The sequence below is a fragment of the Rattus norvegicus genome, chromosome X, assembly GCF_036323735.1.
Source record: "Rattus norvegicus strain BN/NHsdMcwi chromosome X, GRCr8, whole genome shotgun sequence".
Classification (NCBI taxonomy): Eukaryota; Metazoa; Chordata; class Mammalia; order Rodentia; family Muridae; genus Rattus; species Rattus norvegicus.
Window position 1 is genome coordinate 136,156,884 of NC_086039.1, and position 27,467 is coordinate 136,184,350.

At 42.3% G+C, this 27,467-nt stretch overlaps 1 protein-coding gene across 8 annotated transcripts in view; it reads right to left on the bottom strand.

Moving 5' to 3' along the window:
* Hs6st2 (heparan sulfate 6-O-sulfotransferase 2) overlaps window positions 1–25,505 on the bottom strand; it is a 295,165-nt gene extending 269,660 nt beyond the window's left edge. For 2 of the 8 annotated variants that reach the window (XM_063279905.1, XM_017601973.3), the window contains exons 1-2: window positions 24,167–24,240; window positions 23,530–24,048 (exon numbers count right to left, since the gene is read on the bottom strand). In XM_063279905.1, coding sequence (XP_063135975.1) covers window positions 23,530–24,038 — 509 coding nt within the window. In that variant the 5' untranslated portion in view covers window positions 24,039–24,048; window positions 24,167–24,240. Of the gene's footprint in view, window positions 1–23,529; window positions 24,049–24,166; window positions 24,241–24,379; window positions 24,593–24,843 lie in introns of those variants that run through there. The other 6 variants (XM_017601970.3, XM_017601971.3, XM_006257578.5 and 3 more) reach the window with 6 other exon arrangements.
* Between the last annotated feature and the right edge of the window lie 1,962 nt (window positions 25,506–27,467).

A 27,467-nucleotide genomic window follows, 5' to 3' on the forward strand; every position in this document is an offset into this window, starting at 1 on the left:
TACATGCTTATTTTTTGTTCAAAACTCTCTGTCTGCACTTACACAGTCCAGGATTCCCTGCCTATGGATCTGGATCTTTCCGCATCATCTAACCATCAAGACAACAGTCCTCAAATATTTGCAGAGGCCAATCTGATCTAGACAATCCCTCCTTGAAACTCTCTCCCCAAATAATGTTGGAGTATGTCAAACTAACCATCACGGGTCCTAAGAAGACAAGATGTTTTAAGATGCCAGATATGAAAAGCACACTAGCCAGTGTATCTTCTTTCTCCCTGACTAAGAAGAGCTAACCAGGTCTGTTGTTTCCCTCATATTTCCCAATGAGTCAAACTTCCCTCTCGACTAAGAGAGTCTGAGTCAGATCAGTACAACCAACATATGACTGTCAGCTACAAGAGGTGGACTGTTCAGGGCAGTGTCTTTACTCTTGAAGGGATATAACTACCTTTCCCTATCTGAAGACATAGGAGAAGGCAGGTGAGACTTCAAAAACTGAGCCAAAGACAAGTAGCCTGGTCCAGAAAGTCTCTTTGCACAAGAATTCAAGATTCCTCTTCCCCCCCAGAGATGACAGAACAGTAGGTGGAAGTGGAAAAGACGGCTCTAGCCACAGCACATAGGTCGTTCTGTGAAGACTCTTTATTCTCATAGGCTTGAGATTTCTTTCCTTTTCCAGAGGTACTGTAGCAGCAGGCTGGTTACATCATACAAAAAGAGAAGCAGCTAAGTCTAAGACACTTCTTAGCTACCAGGTTTCCAAGCTTTACTCAGTGGTGCAGCAACACTAAACCAGAGAGATATGGTTAGAAGATCCCAACACTTCCCTTGCCCACCACAAACACTCAGAAATCTGGCTTGGGAAGGCCCTTGGCAGTCTCAGGCACCACCAGCTGAGAGTAATGATAGTCTATTAACACTAAATAAACTGAGTAGATCAAAATAACACCACAAAGACTCTGGAACTCATTCTCCCAGTGGAACCATGGTCCAAAACAGTAGGCTAAGACCTACATGTTAAACGCAAACAAGGTTAAGACTGCTAAAATGAAAGTTTCAAACAGGAGCCGGGGATCCTGCATACAATGCACAATGTTTCCTAGAGTTAAACAAAAATTGTTCATTATACCTAGAACAAAGAACAGGAATTTGAATAGGAAAATAAAAAACAAATTCAAGGGATGCCAATTCCAAGGGGGAATCCAAGCCTGGAATTAAGGGGAAAGACTTTAAAAGACTGACCTAATCTATTTTCTACCATTGTAATAAATACTGTGACCACAATCAAGTGGGGAAAAGGGTTTATTTGGCTTATACATCCTGACCACACTCCATCACTGAAGGAAGTCAGGCCAGACACTTGAGGCAGGAACCTGGAGGCAGGAACTGAAGCATACACCATAGAGGATGGCTTCTTACTGGCTTGCTCTTCAGGACATGCTCAGCTGACTTTCTTATACAACTCCTGCCTAGGGATGGTACCATCTACAGTGAGCTGACCAACCCCACAACATCAATAATTGATCTAGAAAATGCACCAGAGACAGGCCTTCAGGCCAATATAATAGAAGCAATTTCTCAGCTGAGGGGTCCCTCTTTCCAAGTTAACTCTCTCTAGTGAGTGTCAAACTTAGAAAAGATAAGCACTGTATTCAACAATGACCACGTGTAAGAGTCTGATATCCACAGCACAACTCGGCACAACTCAGCACAACTGTTTCCCAGTGAGATAGTCACACTTGGGCAAAGCGTAAGCCCAAACCAGCAATCCATGCTGGGGATGAAGCTTGCTTACCTACTATGCACAAGGCACTGGGTTCTATCCCCAGCACAGCCAAAACAAGCTAACAGACAACATCAGCAATAAAAGAAACGTAATTACCATTTCACACCTTTGGAAACTGTGCTTAGTACATACAGTAAAAAAAAAAAGATTTAATTTATTTCCCAAAACTTTCTAGTAAACATTACTAGGAAAAATAATCTGTAACACAAGTGACACTTGACCTGCTCCCTGTTTAGAAAAACAGCAAAAGCAAAGTAAGTGGATCTAGGCAGTAAGATGAAGTTCCCACAAACTCCGGCTCCAAGTGAACAGCTGCGTCTCCCCAGGAGTGCAAGGCTCTCCCCAGGAGTGCAAGGCTGCCAGAATGTCTCACTGGTTTCAGTTCTTTGTTTCGAGGGCTAAATTCCAAGCAAGACTGGCCAAGAAGTCAGAACTCCCTCCCCCAATATTATCCCCAATTAGAGCACAAGGATTATGGAAGGCATGGGAAGGCAACAACATTGAGTCGCTATCCCTCTCATTCCTGCTCACTGTTAAAGAGGGTCCGTACTAGGAGAGACTGATTGAAATCAGAAAATCCTGGCTTGAGTGCCCTGCTTTAAAAGGAGTGTAAATCTGAGACATGCAGACCACTTTCCTCGCCTCCAAGTCCTTAGTATTGGATTAGAGATTGCAAACGGGAGAAAGCCAGGTCATAAAAACCAGAGAGCTCGAACACTCTCTCCAGAACTTTTTCTTTCTTTCTTTCTTTCTTTCTTTCTTTCTTTCTTTCTTTCTTTCTTTCTTTCTTTCTTTCTTCCTTCCTTCCTTCCTTCCTTCCTTTCTTTCTTTCTTTCTTTCTTTCTTTAATCTTACTGTGTGTGCCTGCTGTTTTGCCTACGTGCATGTTCTGAGCACCAAGAGCTCGTGTGAACAGAGAGGCCAGAAGAGGGCGTCAGAACACCTGGGACTATAGATGCACATTGGTGTGAGCCCCAGAGGGGTGCCTGGAATCAAAGCTGCGTTCTGTGGAGGAGCAGACAGTTGTGCTGAGTGCTGAGCCTGTGTGTGCAGTCCCAGACCCTTAGGGGCAATCTGACCTTTTCTCTGTCTTTAGCCTTCTTTCCTGCAGCTGGAACCCACCTTTCCATGAGCCTTCTGCCCTCCCTCCCGGCCCTCATCATCTCACCTGTGCTCTTTGTCATCCAAATCCTGCTAAAACCAAGCCTCCTACAAAACCTACCACGCCCTCATCCTCCTGCTCACACCCCACCCTCCTTCCTTCCTACTGTGCCTCCCGCTGACTACCGCATTACACCAGTCTTCACGCATAGCTTTCCATCCTCTTCCCTCATCTTGACCATCCATTTGACCCTCCTTCATCTGCAGAGGATCTCCTGGCCTCTTCCAAGGTTTACTGCCCCCCCCCCAGTGATTTACTCTTCCGAGGCTGCTACACTTCTGTGCAGACTTCATTCCCATCCCCTTTCCCTCCTCAGCCTAGTGCCTAACCTCTCTGGTTCCTAATTCTCCTCCAAATATCCAACCCTGGTCCTCAGGAAAGTCATAAAAGAGCATTAGATCCCTGTTACTGGAATTCTAGGTGGTTGTTAGCCCCTATGTGGGTACTGGCAATCAATCTCCAGCCCATGGAGGAGCAGACAATTAGCCTGAGTGCTGAGCCAGGGCTCCAGGTGCTAACTCTCCCCATCTATTTAAACCGTTGGTCCTATTTTCTAGCCCTGTTTCCTCTAACAGGCTCCTACCTCTCCACGATCTGTATATTCTACAAAAGCATCTTTCAAAACGAAACTGATATAAAGACATTGACAGATGAATAAAACCTGAGAGAATCTCTTGCTCCACATGGGGCCTAGATATAGATGAATGCAAACTCCCACACACATAAAATAATAAAATAATAAAAAAGAAAAGCCATCAAGCAGAAAACAGACAAGGTCAATTATAGTTCACATACAATACAGCTCAAATAAGTAGTTACATAATATTAAAGGACATTAGAAATGCTCTTTCTTCTCTATTTACTCTTTACTAGGTTTTTGAAAAGCAATTGTATATTTGCTTTACAGATCCTGAATTATAGTCGACCATTGAATGAAGTCAGAACAGCAACTCAAACAGCAGGATCCTGGGGGCAGGAGCTGATGCAGAGGCCATGGAGGGATGCTGCTTACTGGCTTGCTCCCCATGGCTTGCTCAGCCTGCTTTCTTACAGAACCCAGGACCTCCAGCCCAGGGATGGTACCACCCACAATGCGCTGGTTCCTCTTCTATCAATCACTAATAAAGAAATGCCCTACAGGCTTGCCTTCAATCCAACCTTACGGAGACACTTTCTCAACTGAGTCTCCCTCTTCTCTGATGACTTTAGCTTGTGTCAAGTTGACATAAAACTATTAGAAGCCCTAGTCCAACAACATGTAACAAAGACTCTGCTCCATAGGCAACAGGTATGAAAAGTTGTTTTTATTTATTTTTTATTTTTTGGTTCTTTTTTTCGGAGCTGGGGACCGAACCCAGGGCCTTGCACTTCCTAGGCAAGCGCTCTACCACTGAGCTAAATCCCCAACCCCGAAAAGTTGTTTTTAAAACCCAAGAGTCAATTGACATAAAAAACTGAATCAGAAACATGAACATGAAAAAGGCACAATTACCAATAGATGGAGAAAAAAATGGCTAAATCCAATACTGACTTACTGTTTGAAATTAACAATTTATAAATTTATAAATGGGCTTATCAGTATTTCAGCAAAAAAAGATAAATAATTAGAAATCAACTGTTTTTTTCTATACATTAGCAATGACCAAAACAAACAGGAAATTAAGAAAAAACATCAAAGACAGGCTGCAGCTCCCTTGCTAGAATGCTTGCCCACCATGTGTGATGTCCCAAGTTCAGTCCCCTGCATTTGGTGGTGAATTCCTCCAAGCCCAGCAGTCAGGAGGTATAGGTTTAAGGATCACAAGGTCAAAGTTAACCTTGGCCACATAGGGAAATAAAGATAAACTTGGGATAGAGATCCTCTCTCAAAAAGCATTTTACTTAAAACAACAAAATAACAATAAATGTATACTATACTTACATACCAAACTTACAATCTAATAATCCCCCAAATAACACTGAAAACACAAAGTCCCAAACAAGTGCTCATAGATTATAAGGCTTAATATTTGTATTAGGACATTATTACCCAAAACTGATACACGGGTTCAAAACAATGTCTAACAAATTCTTATCTGCATTCTCTGAAGAAATTGGTAAGCTAGCTCTTCCTAAAATCTGTAATAAAAACAATGTACAGAAAAAAAAGAAATCAATTGTTATCTCATCTGATTTTTAAACTAATTACAAAGCAGCTTCAGTAGCAGCATTAACGGCTATGTGAAATTTGTATAAAGTCACTTATCCAGAGACCTCTAAAATTCTAGAAACAAACCTATATTCATTGCATTGGTCAAATGATTTTGCACAAAGTTACTAAAGCAATGTTAGTTTTTTCAAAAATCTGTGCTGGGACCACATGTCTATATAAAATGGCTCAGTGGTTTAGAGCACTGGCTCTTCTTTTAGGAGACCCAAGTTTGATTCCCAGCATCCATATGGTGGCACACAAGGCTCTGTAACTTCAATTCTGGGAAATCAGGTGCCCTCTTCTGGCCAGCAGAAACAGTGCATGAATGTGGTGCACAGACTTACAAAACACCCTTACCCGTAAAAATTTTTTTACTATTTTGTTTATTTTTTAACAAATACAGTTGGACCCCTTGCAATATGCATAAACATAAATGCAAAATTTATCATACACTTTACTATAAGAGGTAAATCTATAGAATTCTTATCAGACAGGGGTTGGGGATTTAGCTCAGTGGTAGAGCGCTTGCCTAGCAAGCGCAAGGCCCTGGGTTCGGTCCCCAGCTCCGAAAAAAAGAAAAAAAAAGATTTCTTATCAGACAAGACGGAGATGCATTTCTATGATCTTGGATAAGGGCAATCCTTCATAAGACATAAAAAGGGGAAAAGTTATATTGGATTTCACCAAAATATATTGCTTTGGGCTGGACATGCTGACACATTTCTTAAATTCCAGCACTCAGGAGTCAGATGAAGGTGACCACTGAGAATTCAAGTCCAGCCAGGATTACATAGTGAGACCATCTCTAAAACATTTTTAATATTTTTTACAGTGGACATCTTCAATAATGTAAAAAATATCCACTGAATCACAGAAAAAAATACTTGAAAGGCATATCTGCTGTAAGGACTTGTATCCAGAATACATGTATTTACCTTAATAGTGAAAAGAAAAAGCACAATAAAAAATGGCAAAGAACACACATAGCCATTTCTCCGAAGAGTCCATTAACTGAATGGACAATAAGTACCTGAGAAGATGCTCAACATCATTAGCCACCAGAAAAATGGAAAACAGCAAGAGAAATGGTGATAAATGTAAAAAATATGGGAGTTCAAATGAATCTGGGTACTTTCTATACATGAATGAAATGTCATAGCAAACCCCATAATTTACATAATTTAATATATACTAATAAAGAGCACCATATAGAGTCACTATGGCACACTCATAAGACAGGTACCATAAAAAAAAAAAAAAAAGACTCAACGGTATTGATGAATCTTGAAAACATCCCAGTAAGTGAAAGAAGTCAGACAGAAATGGGCATATACTATGGGATTGCATTTGCATAAAATATTCAGAGCTGGCAAATTCATAGAGACAGAAAGCATATTAGTGGTTTCCAAGACCTGTGAGAAGGGAAAGGGGAGGAAGTGGGGGCTTAATGGTAAGGAGTTTACTTTGGGAGTATGAATTAGATAATGGTGATGGTTTCACAACATTGAATGTACTCAATGTCAATAATGATAAAATTTAAGTTGCGGGCATTTTACTACAATTAAAGGCAGGTGATAAATATTGAGGTTTCAAAAAAACAAGAAACCTCACATTCTGCTTATGGGAATGTAACTGCTTCAGAAAATAATCACACAGTTTCTCAAAGAGTGAAACAAGGACACTTCACATGACTCAGCAATTCTACTCGTGTCTAATGAACATATATGTACATATACTCACTCAAGTCCAAGGAAAGCATGTGTTCACACAAAAACTTGTACATAAATGTTCACAATTATTTTATTTCTGCTTCTCCCTCTCCCTCTCCCTCTCCCGCTCCCCCTTCTTCCTCTCCCTCTCCCTCTCCCTGTCCCTCTCCCCCTCTCCCTGTCCCTCCCCCTCCCCCCTCTCTCTCTCTGTTGATAAGTATGGGTGCCCATGGAGGCCATAAATACCATTTTTCCTGGAGCTGGGGTTACAAGCAGTTATTAGCCTCCTGACCAGCATTCTGGGAACTGAACCAGGCACCTTTGATAGAGCACCAAGTAAGTACTCCTGACCGCAGAACAATCTTTCCAGCCCCTTCACAACCTCATACTTGTTTTAATTTTCTCCCTTCCCACCTCTGTCTATATGTAAACTCTCTCTCCCTACTCCCTCCTTTCCTTTCTGTCTATGTCTGTCTGTGTCTCTCTGTGTCTCTCTGTCTCCCTCTGTCTCTCTGTCTCTGCCTGCCTGTCTGTCTCTGTCTGTCTGTCTGTCTGTCTGTCTGTCTCTGTCTCTCTCTCCCTGTGTGTGTGTCTGTGTGTGTGTGTGTGTGTGTGTGTGTCTGTATGTGTGTGTACTTACAGGCATGAGTGTGCCATAGTGCATAAACATGGAGGTCAGATGAAAACCTTCAGTAGTTGCTTCTCTCCTTCAATTCAGAATTCAGGTCATCAGGTTTGCATGGAAAACACTTTGACATTCTGACCAGAATGTTCATAAATTTTGATACAACTTATATGTAAACAAGACAGTGAATATAATACAATGTGGTCATGCATGTAATAGAATATCATATGGTCACAAGAGTAAAATGTTTATATATGGTACAATAGATAAATATTCAAAGTAATTTTATTGTATACCTCAGGGGTAAATATCGTAGAATGTAAAATTTATGAAAAAACTTTAAGATCTATTATGTGGAGCTCAGTGATTAAGCTCATTGGATACTCTTGCAGAAGACACAGGTTCAATTCCCAGCACCCATATAGTGGCTCACAACCATCCTCAACTCCAGTTCCAGGAAATGCACTTACCCAATTCTAGTATCCTGAGGCATCAGGCACACACCTGGTGCATGTACATATATGCAGACAAAACACCTCTACATATAAAATATTTTTTAAGATTTATTTATTTATTTTATGTGAGTGCACTGTTGCTCCCTTCAAACACACCAGAAAAGGGCATCGGATCCCATTACAGATGGTTGTGAGCCACCATGTGGCTGCTGGGACTTGAACTCAGGACTTCTGGAAGAGCACTCAGTGTTCTTAACTAGCCTCTAGAATAGTTTTTTTTTATTTAAAAATAAATATAACTAACTGTTACATAGCATTAAATGTAAAAACTATAAAACTTTTAGGGGGAAAAGTTATGGGAGGAAGTAAGTAATATCTAGGTACAGGCAGAGAATTCAAAAATATGATCCACAAAAGGAAGAGATGATGTTATAACTTATCAAATTGCTCTATCAAATAATGATGAAAAAAGGCAAATGATGGCCTGAGGGAAAAATACTTATAAACAGCATAATTGGAAAGAAATGATACAGAGAATGTCTAAATAAAGGCAAATAGCATAAACAGAGCCACCATCAACCAAGAAATACAGATGGCTAACAAGCCTGTGGAAGGTGCTGAACGTATTTAGCCACTAAGAGAGAGGCAAAACCACACTGACTACACACTTATCAAAAATGTCTGAAATTTAAAGAGTGCCAACACCAAGTGCTGACAAGTGTGAGGAGAAATGGATCACTCATCCCCAGATGCTAGGAATGTAAAATACTATGCCATCATTCTGGAAAACAGCTGGGCAGTGTGAAACTCAATGTGTAATGACCAGAGGACCCAATGACTGCATTTGTAGCCGTTGAGCCCAGAAAAATGAAAGCCAACAGAGACCTTAACTTTTTAGGTTGTCACCACAAGAGCTGCCATTGTTTGCCTTAAATTCTGTGCAGTAGATGCGAGTCTACAGATAGCTCCTGAAGTTTATGCAGCCATGAGAAGTGAGTATGGGCCATGACCAGATCTGGAAAAGGATAGTCAGGATCACTAAAGGGCACTATGTCATTTAGTTATCACAACAGCCATGTTTCTCTTTCTCAGATTCAAGTGTAGCTTCTGACATTTCACCTGAAATCCTACTATTCCTTCCGCATTCCTAACTCCTGGTAGTTTGGAGGTAGTTTAGCTTTGTTTGCTAAGCTAAACTTGGGAAACAAGAACCAAGACAACGGAGGTCCATGTACCTTGGGCGTTAAGGCACTTCATTGTTCTATTTGGGCACTTGAAAGCTTGCTTGTGTTATTCAGAATGTTCCGCATTCTCGAGTGAGAGCCTTAGATTGGCTTCTGTGATACCTGTTTGTTATCAGTGTGGAAGCATGACCACTGTGACATTCTTAAAAAGACCGATTCCTAACCAAAGCTCACAACCTAAGACCTCCCCACCCCATCCCCAAACACACACACCAGTCTCTGGACACTAGAACATAATACTTCACAGCGAGAATAGTGCAGGGTTAAAAGAAAAGTGGGACTCGATTGGTAGAGTATTTGCAGAGCTTGCACAAAGCCTTGAGTTTGATCACCATACTGCATAAATGGTGATGCACGCATCTGCAATCCCAGCACTCCAAGAGGAGAGGCAACTCAAGGTCATCTTCTGCTGCAGAGTGGGATTTGAGGCCAGCTCAGAAAATGTAAGACACCTCCCCACTACCTATTTAGAAGTATATTATCTACTTGGATATTGCTGAACATTTTTCAAGTTCTATTTCCACCACAGATTTCTAATGTAGTTCTGTACATGTCAAACAACATAATTATATGGTGAAATTCATGACTTAATATATGTTATTTACCATGTTAGGTATTCTGTGTACACTGAAAAAGAATCTTTATTTGGTTGTTGTGGAGTGTAATGCCTTATAAATGTCAATTAGGTTACATTAGATAAGAGTAACATTTAAATTCCAATAATCAAAGTGAAAAAAAAATGTAAGACTATCTCAAAAAAATAGAGAGAGGAGAAGAAAAAGAATAGAAAAACAACATGACATTCAAAGGAGAGAATCACGATTTTATTCATTTCAAAGCAACCATGTTATTTGAAGAAGGAAACTCTGACATTCAAGAATACAAATACTGTGTGTAGCCTTTTACTCAGCTTTCAGTTGAACTCTGAGAGATTATGAGCCAGTTTTCTACAGTGGCATTACACAAGGTGCAAATGACACAGGGTGCCCTCCTTGAGCTGAGCTGAGCAAATCTGGCTCCATTAAATAGTTTAGCTTAGCTCTACACCTTCAGCTTTCTACATAATGAAAACACACCCTTTTCTCCACAGAAGGGAAGTCTGGAACCCAAAAGTGTGATATCAGTCTCACACTAATGGAGCTCATGACATCTAGGTCTCTAAGCACCTCAGTAATAATTTCTCAAAATCCTTTGGAATAAACAGACATCTCACTCAAGGTTGCACCTATGCAAATTCTGGCACTTTAAATGGATTCTGTCCCTAAGTGCACAAACCAAAAAACATGGAAGTAATTGGATTAGGAAAGCAATGCCTTAAAAAAAAATCTTCTAATTGGCATTAAGTCACCTAGCATTGTCAAACACACATCACTTGCCTAATTATTTTGCGTGTGCATGTTTTTAACTTCATAACTTTTTAACTTCATAAACATATAAATGAGAAAGAGATGCAGATTTAATATACACCCATATGGTAAGAAATCCAGAAGCTGCCAAAAGATTGTAAAAATCCCATACTAATCTTAAAATCATCTGTGTTCTTTTCTTTTGTCTCTTGTTTGTCTGTTTAAGGTTAGTTGGTTTGTGGTTTTCGTTTGTTTGTTTGTTTTCTTTATTGTTTCTGAATTTTTTTTCTTTCCTTCAAAGTCACAAAGAATAAAATGAGGGTGGTAAGTGCTAAGTGTGGATCCTTAACTCAGAGAAAAACATAGTGATCGTTTTATTCAAAAATAAAACAAATTAAAAATTAGTTCAATGTCATTCTCACATTTATGGGCTATTTATACATAAGATCATTTATATATGTTCATTATAGTTTTTAATGACTTAATTTTTCTTAAATAGCCTAGTGTACATCACCAGACCAAAATGCTTCTTCTGAACATGTGTTAATGAACTAGCATGGTCTGTTACACTCTTGGAATATACCTGCATCAAAACCAGTCACAAATAATGCCTGCACAATTATTTGCCCCCCCACCAAATAGTTCAGGCAGGCTTGTCAACCATCACCATAGTCGGCTGTATAATCTTGTATTCAGCTGTGAGTCTCATTTAAGTGGGTACTAGCCCAAGCTTCTACTGGCCTCTGGGTATACTACGAATGCGCATTCTTCCATGCCTTCAACCTAATTTTTTTGCCATCCACACTAATAATGCCTGCTGGGCTAGAAGGCTCTTGCTAATTTGCATGTTCACTTAATGACAGTCTTTTGAGGGGAAGGAATGGTCACACTTATAGGAACTTGCTCCCCTCCCTACCTTGGCTATTTTACTAACCAAATATATTTGTATTTAATTCATGATGAGGCTGTAGGATAAGAACAGGCTCTAAAATATCATTCCTGGTTTTGAGAGAAAGTCTCTTTATTCCACTGGCTCCTCAGCTCCCATATGGCAGGAACAGCCCTGGTTGAACACAGTGGCACTCGTTCCAAAACACTGGATCTACACAGACCAAATGCCAAAAAAAAAAAAAAAAAAAAACAAAAAACAAAAAACAAAAACAAAAACAAAACGGGGACAAAAAAAACAACAAATGGTTTTTTACGGAAGAAGTCATGACCAATCATGACATATTTCTAATAAAATGACAGCAACATTCCAGAAGAAGGGAGGTATTTAGCTCCTTATGAATCTCCCAAAGTGGGGTTGGGGATTTACTTCAGTGGTGGAGCACTTGCCTTGCAAGCACAAGGCCCTGGGTTTGGTCCTCAGCCCCAGGGGAGAAAAAAATAACAAAAAGACAAAAAAGGTAACTAAATCTCCCATAGAGTGTACATCATATTTTAATTCCAGATAAGGCAGTAATTAAACTATAGTTAAAAGCCTTTAATATCTCCTTTTTCTTTTCTTGCTTTTGATTTTGTTTGTATGTTTGTGGAAATGTGGTCTTGTTATATTTCCCAGACTGGCCCTGAACTTCTGAACTCAAACAATCCTTCATCTCAGCTTCTTAAATACCCAGACTATGAGTGCTGTGTCACCATATCTACCTCATTGCTGTTATTTTGTAAACATTTCCCCTGTGCTCTGGTTTGAATGTTTAAGAAAAATGTTCTCTAAAGATTCATGGTCTTCTTCATAGCCAGGTGATGGGTTTAGGAGGAAAGAACTCCCTGGAGGCACATGCTAGGAAGGTACTCTGTGTTCTTGCCCTCTTTCTGTCTCAATGCACCTCTTTGCTTCCTGGATGCCACAACGCAAAGAACTTGGTTCCTCTGCCAGGGCCTAGAATGAAATAGAGCGATCTTGCCAAGATATGAGATCTCTCAAACTATGAATCTCCCTTCAGTCACTTTTCTTAATTATGTGTTACAGTGACAAAAGACAATGCACATGACCAACACACCCTAAAACATTATCCCTTCATCCCTCTGTAAAAATCAGTCTTGAAAGCATTTGAAATAAATTAGCTGTCTGAGCCTTCATTTAAGAGAGAAAAAGATGAGTAGCAAGGTTCACTTCAAAGAGCACCATTTTAAAAACATGTATGTGTGTGGCAGAGGTGGTGGGGTCACACAAAGGGGCACCTCCATGGAGAGGTATCCACATGTATGGACATGCAAATGGAGAACGGAGATCAATGTCTTCCTTAATCCCATTATGGATTGAGACATGCTCTCTCACCAATTCAGCCAGTAAGCCTTGGGACACTCCTGTCTCCATCTCTTCAGCACTGTAATTATAGTCATGCTGGACCATGTCAGGCTTTTTTTCCCTGCATGCTGGGGTCCTAATGGCTCTCATATCAAGTCTCCACTCCACTTATAATCATGGTCACAGAAACAGTAAATACTTTTGGAAGGTTTTCTGATTATTTAGTAGACCCAGGAAACTCTAAAGCGGACCAGGTGTTCTGAATATTTTTATGTACTGTTCCATTAGTCTCTGGCTGATTAGATTTATGAAAGAGGGGGTGAAGGGAGGGAAGGAGGGAGGGAGAGGCAGAGGGAAGAAGGAAAGGAGAGAGAGTTCGATCCTGTTGTTCATCTGTAAGTAGAGTTTTAAAACATCTACATCAAAGGGTTGTTCTGTGTATTAAATAAAAATATGTATAATGTTCCTTTCTTGGGGCTTAGATAAGCATATACTCCAAAATGGTGATAGATATTCACCACCAATCATGCAAACTCCCTGGATTAAGCAAACACTGTACAGCATTTCACTTGCTCTGATTTATAGTTCTTTTATTTTGTCTGTAAATGAAGAAACTTCCCATAATCTGTGAAAAATCAGATTAATAATATCTTTCTACTCGTGTTCTTTTGTATGCACTCAAGCTTAATCCAGTGCCCTGTACCTACTGGACTGGAAAGAGCCAATATTAAATAATACTGCATAGGGTCTATAACATTATTTCTTAGGGGCTGAAGTGATGGTTCAGAGGTTAAAAATGTGCATTTCAGCCAGGCATGGTAGTACACACCTTTAACCTCACTCAGAAGGCAGAGGCAGAAGGATTTCTGTGAGTTCAAGGCCAGCCTAGTCTATCTCACCTATATAGTGAACTCCAGGACAGCCAGGACTACAGGACTGTAGAGAGATACTCTGACTCAATACATAGGTAGGTAGGTAGGTAGGTAGGTAGGTAGGTAGGTAGGTAGGTAGGTAGATAGATAGATGATAGATGATAGATAGATAGATAGATAGATAGATAGATAGATAGATAGACAGACAGACAGACAGATAGATAGATAGAAAAAGAACATGTTTTGCTCTTACAAAGGACCTGAGTTCAATTCCCAGCCTCCATATGAGGCAGCTCATAATTGCATTTACATAACGCTAATTCTGGCGGATCTAATGCCCCTGGTCTCCTTGAGCACTTACATTCATGTATATATGGTCACACATACATACACAGAATGAGAAATAAAATAAATCTGTTTTTAAACATGTTATTTGTTTACCAGAGTTTGTAAATACTAACTTTAGGGTTTATTACACAGAATATTTTCACAGCATTCTAGAAGTGCATGAGGAAAAGAATTGTATTTATTCAGTTTGATGTAAATATGTTTATATAAGCTAGATGTGTGTTGGATATACATCTACATGTTTATATAATTTATATTGAGTTTGTTGTGTAGTTTAAATCTGCATCTATGTAATTTTGTTCATTTATTAATTTTTAGAAGAAATCAGTAGATTTCATAATTTCTTCTTATTGCCATTAAGTTATAACTGTATGTAAGCACATATTTATCTGGAAATTGAAGTGGTAATTTGCTGATGTCTTTTTATGCCAAAATTTATGCCTCAAAAAGGGAAATGCTTAAGGCAGAAGAGGAACTTGTCTCACATGAAGAGATTTCACACAGTTCTGACATTCTAGCAGAGACCCTTGCATAACAGACCCACACAGTGACAATGGTGTGTCAGAAACATGCAGCTCCCCCCACCATCTTGTCTGTGACTGCTTCATTATGCATACCTTTTGACCTCTATTTAAACCTAAAAATGTCATTACACTGTGTATGGGCTATGGAGATCACCTGACCCCCTTTATTTGTTCCTCTTTACAATTTGACCGTACTGAATGAATCCCCTTCTGGTTTTCACTATTGTCCTTTTAATTGACATACTGCGGACGAGTCTAGTTGGCTGGAGTTGACAGTACCCAGTCTTTGACCCCAAAAATTCCAATAACAATAGGCAAAAGTCAATTAATGCAGGAGATGGTGCACACAAGGCTAATCCATCTGATATAAGTCAATACGCTGCACAGTTCAATTGCTCTGTGCTTCCACAGACAAGTACATGGAAGTGATTCGCCAGGACTAAATTCATCACCAGCAACAGCCCAGTTCTCTCAGGCTCACTAGGGCATCTCTGCTAGTAAAATTTAAGAAGCAATCAAACTGAATAAGAAATCTTCTTTGCAGACATTTACATTGTGGAAGAGCGCAATTCTTGACAATTTAGAGTAAATGAAGTGCAAATTATTCTCTTATAACTCAGAATTGAAGCTTAAATTGTCAGTGAAAAAAAAGCTCACAGCTTAATCAGAAAAATATACTTATTGGTAATTTCCATGAGCTCACATTTGATATATTTATATCATAGGATAACAAGTTCAAAACTATTACTAAGTTATAAGTAAGGAACTTATGCAGAATTTGCATGTATTGAATTTTATTTTGAATCTGCATATATGCCTGTATTTGAATATTTATAATATTCCAGAAAAAGCACAGTGGAATGTGCAAGACAGATTTATTTAGTGTAATGCTCTGAAATGTGTCAAAGTCTTCAACACTGTTCTGGGAGGCAAAATGGCAGGAATAACAAATGGACGCAATAAGACCAACTGAAGAATCTGCACAGTCCAAGACCTAGAGCAAGAAAGGCTCTCTAGCCAATAAATATTTTACTGAAGTTCAGACAAATATTTCCCAAAGCTCACAATGGTATTGTTTTACATGACGTGTACCATTAAGTGGATTATTCATTATCCTTTCATAGAAAGAGTGAAATTCCCATTCATGCCTTCCTTTCTAAACTCAATGGCTAAATATGTTATTTTTCTGGTACAGAATGTCAATATTAGCTTTTCAACCATGAATGGTTTCTATTGTCAAAATAACGTCTGCATTGGGTGTTGTTTTGGTGGAGATTCAACAATAAGAGTATGCACCTCACTAGATGTATACACAGTTGGCCCACAGACATCTAGAATAACTGGGGAATAAAATGTTCTAAAGGACTTCATTTATATCTAATTAAGAGTAAAGCTCTTATACAGTTAAACTGCTCTAAGAAGGTGTCCCTCAGTACAAGCAACACATGCCATAACTGATGGCAGTTCTCACTGGCTGAGGTTTAGAATCACAACCCTTAACCAACCTCAACCTTAGCTCTTATATGTAGGTAATCAGCTCACTTAGAGCCCCATGAAGGGGCCAACATTCCAAGTCTTCTTGAAGAGCCATGGCCAAGGAAAACTGAGCCTTCAAATTCCAACTGTGGACAACTACTAACTTCATGTTTCATTGAAACTTTCAGTGAAGAAGCAGCAGTGGCAATTTTCTGCTTTGCTGCTATAGCGTTCCATGGGATGTGAGAAATGAGTTAGCCAATTAGAAGGAAAATCAGCACCCAGTGCTGGGCTAATCAGACTTACCACCTCCTTTTCAGTGGGAGGACTGACCACACTCAAGCTATTCTCCTCATTAAGGGCTACCAGCACATCAAAAAGCTAATGAAACAACCACAGATAGTCTTCAGGGAACAAAATTCAGACATAAGTATATTTATCATGACCACAGAAAAGTCTTGTTTTAAAAAAAAATAGCTTTTGGTTTTTTTTAATTTGTTTGGGGCGTTTTCTTTTGTTTTGTTTTGTTTGACACAAGGTCTCATCATGTAACTCTGGCTAACCCAGAACCCAGAAATCACTACCTAAGCTAGTCTGGCCTTGAACTCACAGGGATTTATTTGCCTGCCTTTGCCTCTGGAGCATCTGCTTTAAAGGGGTGTGCTGCCCGCCCAGCTATTTATTTCCAAAGGGATACAGATTTTGAATGAAATTCAAAATCCTCAGAATATCAAAAGAAAAGGAAAAAAGGAAAAAAGAAAAGAAAATCGCTCCCATATCTCTTAAGAGCCTGGTGTACCTTCTTGTCTGCGTTCTCTCTTGCCTAGACTTAGTAGAATTTTCTATTCGTCTTCCATTCCTCCTCTGCTGAAAAAAAAGCAACACATTCACAAAACAACAAGTTTCATCATAGTGCCCACCGCATAAAGATACAGTGTGATAGCAGGTACTCAGAGAATGTTTGTCAAAGAAGTAAATGAGTAAATAAGCAAATAAAAATGTGTGTGTAGGGTCCTGTTTTCAATACCGAGGTAATAACTCATGAGTTAAAAAAAGAAAAAAAAAAACCTCTGTGATTCTGTGAACTGAACCCTGGACTTTGCACATCTTAGCCAAGCACTCTACCACTGAGAAATATGTCTCCCATTTGAAGAAGTAAATATAGCTAATGTTCTATGTTTACGCTATCTAATTTATTCCCAAAGGACTATTCAAATTTATACTCCCAACAACAATTTTATAAGAATTATGATATAATTCCTTCTCAGCCCTGGCTACTAATATTTGATTTTTGGTTTAGTGGTAATATAGATTAGTTTTATATTTTGGAATTAGGGTTAATTAGTGAATAGAAATAGAGTTGTCGTACGTTGAAATGCTTCTATTTGCATTTCTTTAGTACCAGGGACACTGAGCCTCTTTTTTCCATGTCTGCAAACTAGTCTTGGGCCTCATGTCCTAAACTGTCTGGACGTGCCCTTTGTCTCTGTAATCAATTCATAGGGTTTCTTTGCACAGAAAAGATTTCAGCCTTTTGTCTGTTGTAATTGTTGCACATATTTTCATGAGTTTGACACATGCCTTTTCATTTTGGCTTTTTCTTCCCTTCGACAGATGAACATTCTCATTTTTATGTAATCATAACTGTCTATCTTCTACTTTATTCAAACCTCCTTTCTTTGGGTAAGAGTACCGTGTGTGAATCGCTGCTATCATTTAAATAATAATGCCAATTGTGCATTCAGATTAACTGGGTTCACAGATTCCCACATACACCACTAAGCTTTAACCAGGACCAGAGCCCCAATCCCCATTTCCTTACAAACCCTGCCCACTAGGAGTCTAGGCAACAAGAGTTTTCCCAGCCCAAACCAGACCCCTACTCAACCTCTCTACTTTAACCTATGGCGCTATCTCAGCTGCAGACTAGAAGTCGGAGAGGAACCTTTAAATGAATTTAAATGCCTTCATTTACTTTTATGCTTTTAATAATCTTCCAGTTAAGATTTTTACATAGTCTCATGGGTTCATAGTCTTCATCGCACATCTAGATTCCTCATGATGGGGCTTCGACCCCATCTACCTCCATGACCATTACTTCCCCAAGTAGGAACCTTCTCTAAGATCAGGCTCCTTGGCTGTGGCTCCCACTGGCTGCCTACTGCCAAGAGGATGGCCCAACTAACACAAAGCCTCATTTCTCCTACCTTATAGTCCCATGGGCCTTCTCAAATGGACCGTTTCTATTTCTACCTTATCTTTCATACTTTACAAAGGAATGGGCTTTGGGAAACATCTTGTTCAAATCTCTCATTTTACAGAAAAGACATTTTAGGTTGCAAAGAGGAATGATCTCCTCAGGTCATGAAGCCCCCTTCCCCACCCATCTTATCTATACTACATGTTTCTGCACTTTAGGCTAAAGAGGGTAACATAGGCTTTCTTGGCATTTGGCTTGATTCTCATCTCCTCAACTACTGACACAATACCAGGGCTGCTATTATTCTCCTGGTTTGTAGAGCTCAGTTACCACACAACAGATGAAAAGTCTCTGTTTTTAATATATTCTGATAAATGATGGACATTTTAAAGACATTATTGACTTCCAGATAATTTTCAAACAAAATACATCTTTTCTATTAAATATCTAAAGTGTCAAATTGTTCAGTTCTACTGTCAGCTTTATAAGAGCTTGTCTTCTCTGGAACCAAATGGACAGTTTTATAAGATTGTATTTAATGAACAACCGTGGGGAAAGATGAGTATTCTTTTAATGTCATTTCATATTATCTTTGTTGACAACTGATCCCCACGAAAAACAAGCTTTAGTATTTTAATTGCCACATCATGGCAGTAACCTTACACTATGACCAGAAGCTAACTCAGAGTAACATTTTGTACTACCTGAGAACTTAGGAGTCTGACTGAGGATGAAACAACCTGCAGTGTTAGCATTCTACACAGGTCATTATTCTCTCTCATTCATGTTTTCTCTCGCTGCCACCACCACTACCCATCACCCTGCTCTTTATTATGGTTTGAATATGAATTTTCCTCTACAGGTTCAAATTTTGAATGCCTGGCTCCCAGCTGGTGACTCTATTTTGGGAAGTGGTAGAAACTTTAGGAGATGGGGCCTGGCTTGAGGAGATGGGTCACTGAGGACAGATTGTTAGGGACACCTTACTCCTTCCTGCCTTTCTGCTTCCTGTCTTCTGTGAGGTGAGAAATACCCTCTGCCACTTGTTCCTGTTGCCTTGATATGCTGTCCAAGCACATGGAGCCAAGGGACCATGAACTGAACCCCCTGAAATGGTGCACAAAGAAATCTTTCTTCCCTTTAAGTTGCTTATATTAGGTATTTGATAAAGAATGCAAACACTCTCACTGACAGACAACCAACCGAAGGCACTGAAACTGAAGAAATGGCTCAATGGTTAAGGCCACCATCTGTACTTCTAGAGGACCCAAGTTCAAGTCTCAGATCGCACATGGTTCACAACCATCTGTAACTCTAGTCCCAGGGGATTCCACACCCTCTTCTGGTGTCTGAGAGCATTAGACATGCACATGGTACACAGATATTCATGAAGGCAAAATACCATACACATAACATATAATTATTTAAAAAATAAATAAAGACATCCTCAACCAAGTGAAGATGAGAGGCTAATGGACCAATGCCTGGTGGACCACATAGGTAGAAGTGCTTGCTGTAACAATTCCATCATTCCCTACCTCGTCTTACACCACATGCCTGTCTCTTGCCTCAATGCAAAACCAGAAATTTGAGGGAGTACAAGTAAAGACACACAAGGGATAATTAGGGATACAAACTCTATTCTAGCCTTTTCAAAATAAAGCTACAATTTTAAGAGAAATAGAAAGGGTTTTATCATATTTATAAATGAATGGCTGATTCTCCAAACAGAAAGCTTTTGTACATGTAAACAAAACCCTTTTAGTCCTTTCCTATCAACAATATGTTACCAGATTTTAGTGTCAGCCTTCTGTGTGGCTACTAAAATTGTAGGAATCTTAAAATCTAGAATGCAGAAGATATGCAAATTCTGAGACTTGTATAGCCCTACAGTTTGAGCTCAGAGCCATCCCATGGGCACCAGCCAGCCAGCAGCCTACCAAGTGAAAAACAAGGTTTGTGTGCCTTGTGAGTTTCTAATTCCTCCCACAGACCAAGTGACACACTAGAGTTGGCTATAAATGTACGAAGTTTGGGTCTGGAAAAAGCCTATAGAATTGGGAAATTTGAACAGCTGGCATGCAACAATGTTTTGATACATTTTTAAAATGGTCTTAGAAATTCTAAAATGAGCAGAACTCCTTTCTGACCTCAGGCAACATACTGGCAAACAGATGGATGAAAGGCAACCTCTAATTTTTTTTTTAGGAAATATTAGTCTAATAAACAATTTGAGCATTTCTCAGGCTCAGTCTCTAGCTCCCTCTCTTCTCTCAGTCATTCCCTCCAGCCAGACAATATGATCAATTATTTCTATTCAGCAATATATTATGATATACCTCCCAAGCACTCTACCTTCCCCAGAAGCATGAAACCATTTCTGGTGTTACACTGATGGAAGGATTTAGGGAGCTCTTGCTAACCCTAATGTGGGTGAAAGGTTCACCCTCAAAAGGTGACTACTTCCAGCATTCACCAATCTAGTCTCATCCTGTTTAGCTTTACAGAGATTTACAACATAAAAAGAAGCCTAAGAGCAGTCTGGCCCCAAGACCTACTCCGGCTGAGAATAAAGCTTCCTTCCTACAGAAATCCATTCTTCTTGGATGAGGGTGGCAATGGTGGCCCAGCCATTCCCCTAAAGCTCCAAGTGTAAAATGGCTGATAACAGTAATAATGGAGGTGAGAGCCATCCCCATTAACATTTATTATCACTAGTAGAAAATACCTCAATATGCTTGGGTAAAACTATTCATCAAGGTAGAGTCAACACAGCAAAGTGGGGTCAGACAGAAATGAACTCAGATTTCTGCTGTGTCACTAAAGACCTCAATGACCTTGCAAAAGTCATTTCAGCCTCTTTACATGCCATTGTTTTCTGATAAAAGGGGATACTCTTGTCCTGTCTGCCTTTCTCCAAAAGACTCCCAGCGAAAAAAACAGGACAATATGAAAACTCATTACGAAATAGAATGTTCTCTCCACACAGGCTGCTCTACTAGGGAGTTTTAAGAGATTTATTCTGTAATCCTGAGACCAGGATGTCTAGGAATCAGGAGATGTGCAGTTGCCTCGACTACTAAATTTTCATCTCCCATGCGCAGCCATACATGATGTGTACACATCATCAGCCGTTGTTCATCCTGCAAGCAGGGATCTCTCACTACCCTGGAAAAGTCTGGATCCCTCAGGCTATCACTGAATAATTCTGGAGATAGGCAGACAGGAGTGAAATAATAAAGGTCCCTTGAGGTAATATTGTATTTCTCTAGGAAATTTTATTTCATTTTCATAAATACCATACAATCAAGTGACTTTTCCAAACGTGGTTCTTCTTTGATTAGACTAGATGGCACTGTGGTACCACCCTTTTAATGCCCAAGAAAATTATATTGCATTACAAAAAAATTTTGCTTCAACTGGGGACAACTCAAGAGGTTTCAACGAGTCCTGGTTATCCTATAGATTACATCTGAAGTTACCTGCCAAAGGACAATGACTACTAAACAGACAATTTAGACCACATTAATAGTACATTTACAGACATCACACCCTGACCTACATGTTCAAAGAAAAAGGTATAGGCACACGTCATACACAATGCTAGACATAACTATGGCTTCCATGAGAGTTAAGGCATCTCTTTTAATCCCCACCACCACTGCCCCCCACTCTTGTAGGTGTGGAAGTCTACTTTTGCCCTTAACATTGGTTTTGATCACTATTCCTCAGAAAACCTACAAGCCAGCTAGCATAAGAGATCCTGTGGCCAAGGATCTCCTGGGATAGGAAAACGAATCCATTAGTGTAAAAAGGAAATAAAAGTTCAAAGGATTCAGTAGGGACTCTGGCCTTTGAGAAAAGCCACTGTTTACTGGTGTTGTGACCAGAAAACCAGGGGCTCCCTTTGTGAAAGCTAGAAAGAAGCAACATGCCCACAGTTCATCCTTAACAGTTACCTGCAAAACATCACTTTAGCCAGGAAACTGGGTGAGCATAGGCTGTGCAAGGCAGGAGGGCTCCATGTGAAAAGAAGCAGCCTTGGGGGCAACAGCACAATGAGAGCCCAAGAAGTCACCAAAATGGGCAGAGAGAGAGAGAGAGAGAGAGAGAGAGAGAGAGAGAGAGAGACTATGACGATTGCCCACCAGAAGACCCCAATTTCACTCCCAGCAACTAAACTCATTCAGACTCCCTGCCCAGGCCCTGATTTGTTTTCAAGAGCTCTGCAAAACAATAGCTCTGGCTGGATTGATTTCACTCCAAACCAACTCCTTTTGTCCACTTCGCAGCATCCCATGACCTCCAGGAACTGGCCATAGCAGCTAAAGGGAAGAAAATGCCTTGGTGGCTACAGATTATCCACAAATCAGCTTTTTCTATGTCATTCGTTCGCTGTTGGCAAGAACCTGAGCTGACCATGGGTGCTGAGGCTCTAGGATTTCTGAGCCTCAAAAAAAGCTCCTAGCACTTCTATGGCTCCTGAACCCTATACAGGGTCCAGAGCAACTTTCCAGCTAGTCATCGAGCAGGCAGGGTGCCCCCTTATATTCAAAAAGCATGGTGGACACTTCGAGTGTGGGCAGCAGTGAGGGGCACAAGATGAGAACCAGGAGCTCTCCCTGAGGGTCCCTCCCTAAACAGTGGCACAATGACATCCACTCTCCAGAGAAAAGTAGGGCCTGGGGATGGGGAGGTGATAGAAGTCAGGGAAAGAAGAGAAAGATGAGAAAGAAAGAGAAGAAACGAGAAGAAACGTGGAAAGGGGAACCAGGAAACGTAGAAAGAGAAAGACCAGGAAAAGGAAGGAAGGAGTAACCAACAGCAGACAAGATGGGCAGAGAATTTTCCACTAGAGAAAGGCAGAAACTAAAAAGAGGGGAGGGGAAGCAGGAGCGGGAAGTAGGGAAGGAAAACAAGCCCAAGGCTTTGAGACTGGGTGCAGAGGAGAGGAGAGGCTAAGGAGGATGGACCGAGAGACTCTGCATGCGGATAATGATTCTTTAGGACTTTCTAGTGCTCAGAATGTAGTGTTCAGTCTTGGCTGCTGCTGGGGGACTTTCCGGGCAGCCAGGCCGCTTGCCCCACATTCAACCAGGAAGCAGGCTAACCCTTCTGATGGGCAGACGGGCTGTCCTGGGCTGATGACCAAATGCTTCCTGACAGAACTACCAGGACAGGCTCCAGAGTAGCTACTGTCTACCCAGCAGGGATGCAACCCTCAGGGCGCCAAGGTATACACAGGGTCCAGAGCAACTGCAAATACAACCTTTCCAGCCTCTGGTTCACCGAGGCCCAGGTCAGTGACCGCGCCTAAGGGATTTCACTGAGACTCACCTGGAAGGTCTCAGCCTGGCGTCGCGCTTGCCATCCACCACTGCGGGCACGCAGCTGGTGAGCTCCGTCCAGTCGGCATGCAGCCCGCAGCTCCAGCCGGTGGAGAACCTGGAGAAGAGCCAGGTCTCCCTCTTACCCGGCCGGTGGCAAGTGCATTTCTTCTGCCCCACGCGGCACTCACATGGCTGCTCCAGCTGGATGTTGCGCACCAGGTGACGGCCGAAAGTGGTGCCCCCAGTCTTCTGGATGTGCAGGAACACGATCAGGTCATCGCCCTTGATGTCGAAGTCTACCTTGCGCAGGAGATCGCCACGGCTGAAATTGTAGCGGGGTACAAACCTGGCGGAACTCTCATCCTCCGAGCGGTACGGATCCGGCACCGGGGAGCTGAACGCCTGCAGGCGGAGGAGCTGGCATTCTGTGCCGGGGCACACGTATTGGAGGACGATCACGGCAAATAGGAAGAGCATCACCAAAGCCAGCAGCAGCTTGTTAGATTTCTCATCCATGTTCCCGACGCTGGGGGAAACCCAAGCTCGTTACGTCAATCCCGCAGCACGGCCCGTGCTCGCCTCGCTCCCGCACCGCCCCCTCCCCGTGGCGCCACCGTTGCGCCCCTTTCCCCTCCCGTCCGTACCGAGTACTCCACCTCGGCGGCAGCGGCGCCCTTCCCCGCTTCCTTCCTTCCCGGCAGGCTCAGCGCTGTGGCTTCTGCCGCACACCCCCCCTCACCCCTACTCCATCCCGCTGGCCGTTGGCCCCCTCCCCCGCGGAAAACCCAGATCCACTCCGCGGCGTCTCGTTCCCCGCAGGATCCCTCCAGTCCTGGTCTCTCTACTCCCTAACTCACGCCACACGTCTCGGGCTCTGGGTGCTTCCCGCTCTCCTCTCTCCAGCTCCTATCCCCATCCCGTTGGCCCGCGGGACTCTCTGGGGCCCCGGACCCCAGTTCCCTCAGTGTGCGCGAGCTGCAGACCCTAAACGCGGGCTCCCTTGGCGCGTGTCCTGCTGCCCACCAGGTGGCCTCTAGAAGTGAGCTGGGGCTTCGGGGTTCCCCTGGGAGAGAAGGAAGGAGCCCGCGGGCTGCCTGACTTTGCAAGCAGAGGCAGCGCAGCCCTTTCCCGCGGAACAGCGGGGAAGGAGCTGCACCGCGGTCAGTTGCGCGCTCAACCGGTCCGGAGTCCCCCAGCCCAGCCACCGCCGGCACCCTGGAACTTTGAGCCTTGCCCTCAGCTCCCAGCTGCCTTCCCTCCTCCCGCCGCCCGGGCTCACCCTGGACCCGGAGCGAGAGCCCCACTTTTGCCCACCACGTACCTGGCCAAGGGACCGAAAATCTTGGAGAAGATCGCACTGAGCACGTGCTTGAGCGAGTGGCCCACAGCTGCCAGGCCCCGAGTGAGCAGGGCCCGGCAGAGGGAGCCCAGGTCCCAGCGTCGCCTGAGGTCGTGCATCCGCCTGCGGCGGCCTCGAGGCAGCAGCGCGAAGAGCGGGGCGCGCAAGGCTCCCGCCAAGGAAGAAAATGTCTTTGGGGGCTTGTCCTGGAGCGGCGGGGAGTTGAATCCGAGAGACACACCCCTAGGAGGGCCGGCACGGACTGAGGCGGCGACAGACCCGGGCCGGCTTGCTGCCAATTCGGCCTCTACTCTGGAATGCCGGCGGGGACAGGTGGTGCGGGCGGGCGCTCCTTGCTCCGGTTGCAGTGGCGGCCCAAGCGCCCGGGCTGCAAATGCAGGCAGTGCCATTCCCCCCTTCAGGCAACTCAGGGTACTAAGGATCAGGAGCGAGCTTGAATTTATATAATAATGCCTCGCGCCCAAGAGCCCCAGCCACTTCACAAGCAAAAGACCTGGGTTTTCTCCTGTGTTGGAGAACGGAGGTCACTCCAGAGAGCGCATCACTCCACTTTGGCTCATAATTTCAGCCTCCCTTAAAATAGCAAAGGCGCAAATTGGACCTTTTCCCTCTCTCTTTGCCAATTTCCATTCTGCAACGGAAGAGGGGGTATTTTCTGAAAAGGTAAGTCAGCACGGCAATAAAGCATGACTACCAAACCTTACGTGGGGGATTTTTGAGCATTTTCAAAGCACTCTCGCTCTAATTCCTCTCCCCTTGTGAATCTCATGCACCAAGCCCACCGCCCTCAGAAAGATTTCGCTCACTGCCTTTTATTGAATGAATGGATGTATAAGTACACACCACATCAGAGTCAGACCATCTTACTCAAGGTGTTGAAGCAGATGAAGAAACCGAAGCCCAGAGAGAATTAGATAGGCAGCCAAGGTCACACAGCACAGAACCAGGATTTATTCTCAGAAACCCAAGCATGACCCAACCTTTATTTTTTTCATAATTAGAACATGTCTCTAAAAAAATATGCATGGGTTTTTCTCAAGCCCAGCTGTCCGAACGCTTTTTTCTGGGTAACCAAGGACGCAGAGGTTTAAGACTAGCTATTCCTTAGAACAAGGCCCCTGGCAAGTTGGGACTCTGACATTTCCTAGTTAATGAATGGGGGAGTGTGCAGTGCATGAAGACACTGGAGTTTTCATTACTCAACATGCACTCCCAGCCCAAGGGATGCAAAAGAGGTGTGGGTCAGCAGCAGTGTTTCAAAGTAGTACCACTGGTGGGGGGGGGCGCCGGAAGAGGATGCTGTAAGCCGAGTGCTAGTGTAGGGTTGTTTCTCTCCAGAACATTATCTCCCTTGCACCATGGAGCAGCAGGTAAAGCCTGATTCAGGAGTCCTTGGAATTATTTCACTTGCATTCAGAAACCATGGCATAACTTGCACTTCCTGAGGCTCAGTTTCCTTTTCTGTCTCCTAAGACTCATAATGATGCCTCCATTTTACCCAACTAGGTTAGTGTGAGGATAAAATAGAGAACCCTTCAGGCCACTCAAAATAGTAGGTGTTGTTTACCTGCAATGCTTACCTAGGTGTGCCAAATGAGCGTGAGGCTAGTTGAAGAAGGGTCCTTGTCAGGCCACTTTATAACTGGCACCTTGCCCTTCTACTCAGAACCCCCAGTCCAGACTGTACTTACCCATGCCCCAGGGAACCTACCGGGACATTAAAGGATTCTTTGTCTAGCTTCTGCAGGTGTCAATAATAGTGTATCTCTTGGAAATACTCCATGGCATCCTGCACCTCTGGCCCTAATTTATAGAAGCAAAGTTGTACAAAGGAACTGGAAACTGCAATACACATGATAGATCTCAGCCCCTGGGTCTGCTAGTCTGAGGACTAGGCCCTACTCCCCGCTGGGGGCAGGTAAGGATGTAAGCCCTGAAGCTACAGGGATTATCATTTCCATGGCCACCCACACAGTAGCCTCTTTGGCTGACACAGTAGGTGGCTATCCTTCTCTGGATACCATTTAGAGGGTCCCTCTTGTCATTATATCACCATTGTAATGGCATTCAGTGGATCCTTAAGAAAATACTTTCTGAAACGGGTGGTTCACACATTCAAGCCCCCAGCTACTAATTACAGAATTTCTATTTAAGAAGGATTAATAGGATTGGAATATGGGAAAGGAAATTACCTTCGGTTGAGGGTAGAAGAAGGTAGTGGGCAGAACCAGGGAAAACCAGGATTTTTCCCAAACTAAAAAAGAAGCCTGTGCAGAGATGTAAACACACACACACACACACACAACTAAATAATAAAATACTTAATAGTAAAAAATAAAATCTAAAAATGAGATATGTTTTATGTAGCCCTAGAAGGCTTAGAACTTGTTATGTAGACCAGACTGACTTAAAGAAATCCTCCAACTTCTGCCTGTTGAATGCTGGGATTAAAGGCTTGAGTCCCTGCACCTAGCTCATAATGTTTGACGCAAATTTATCATTTTTTTCTTGGACCACATTCATAACTATTCTCAGCAGGCTGCCTGCAGACTGCAGACTGCAGGTTGGACACACAAGAAAGGTAT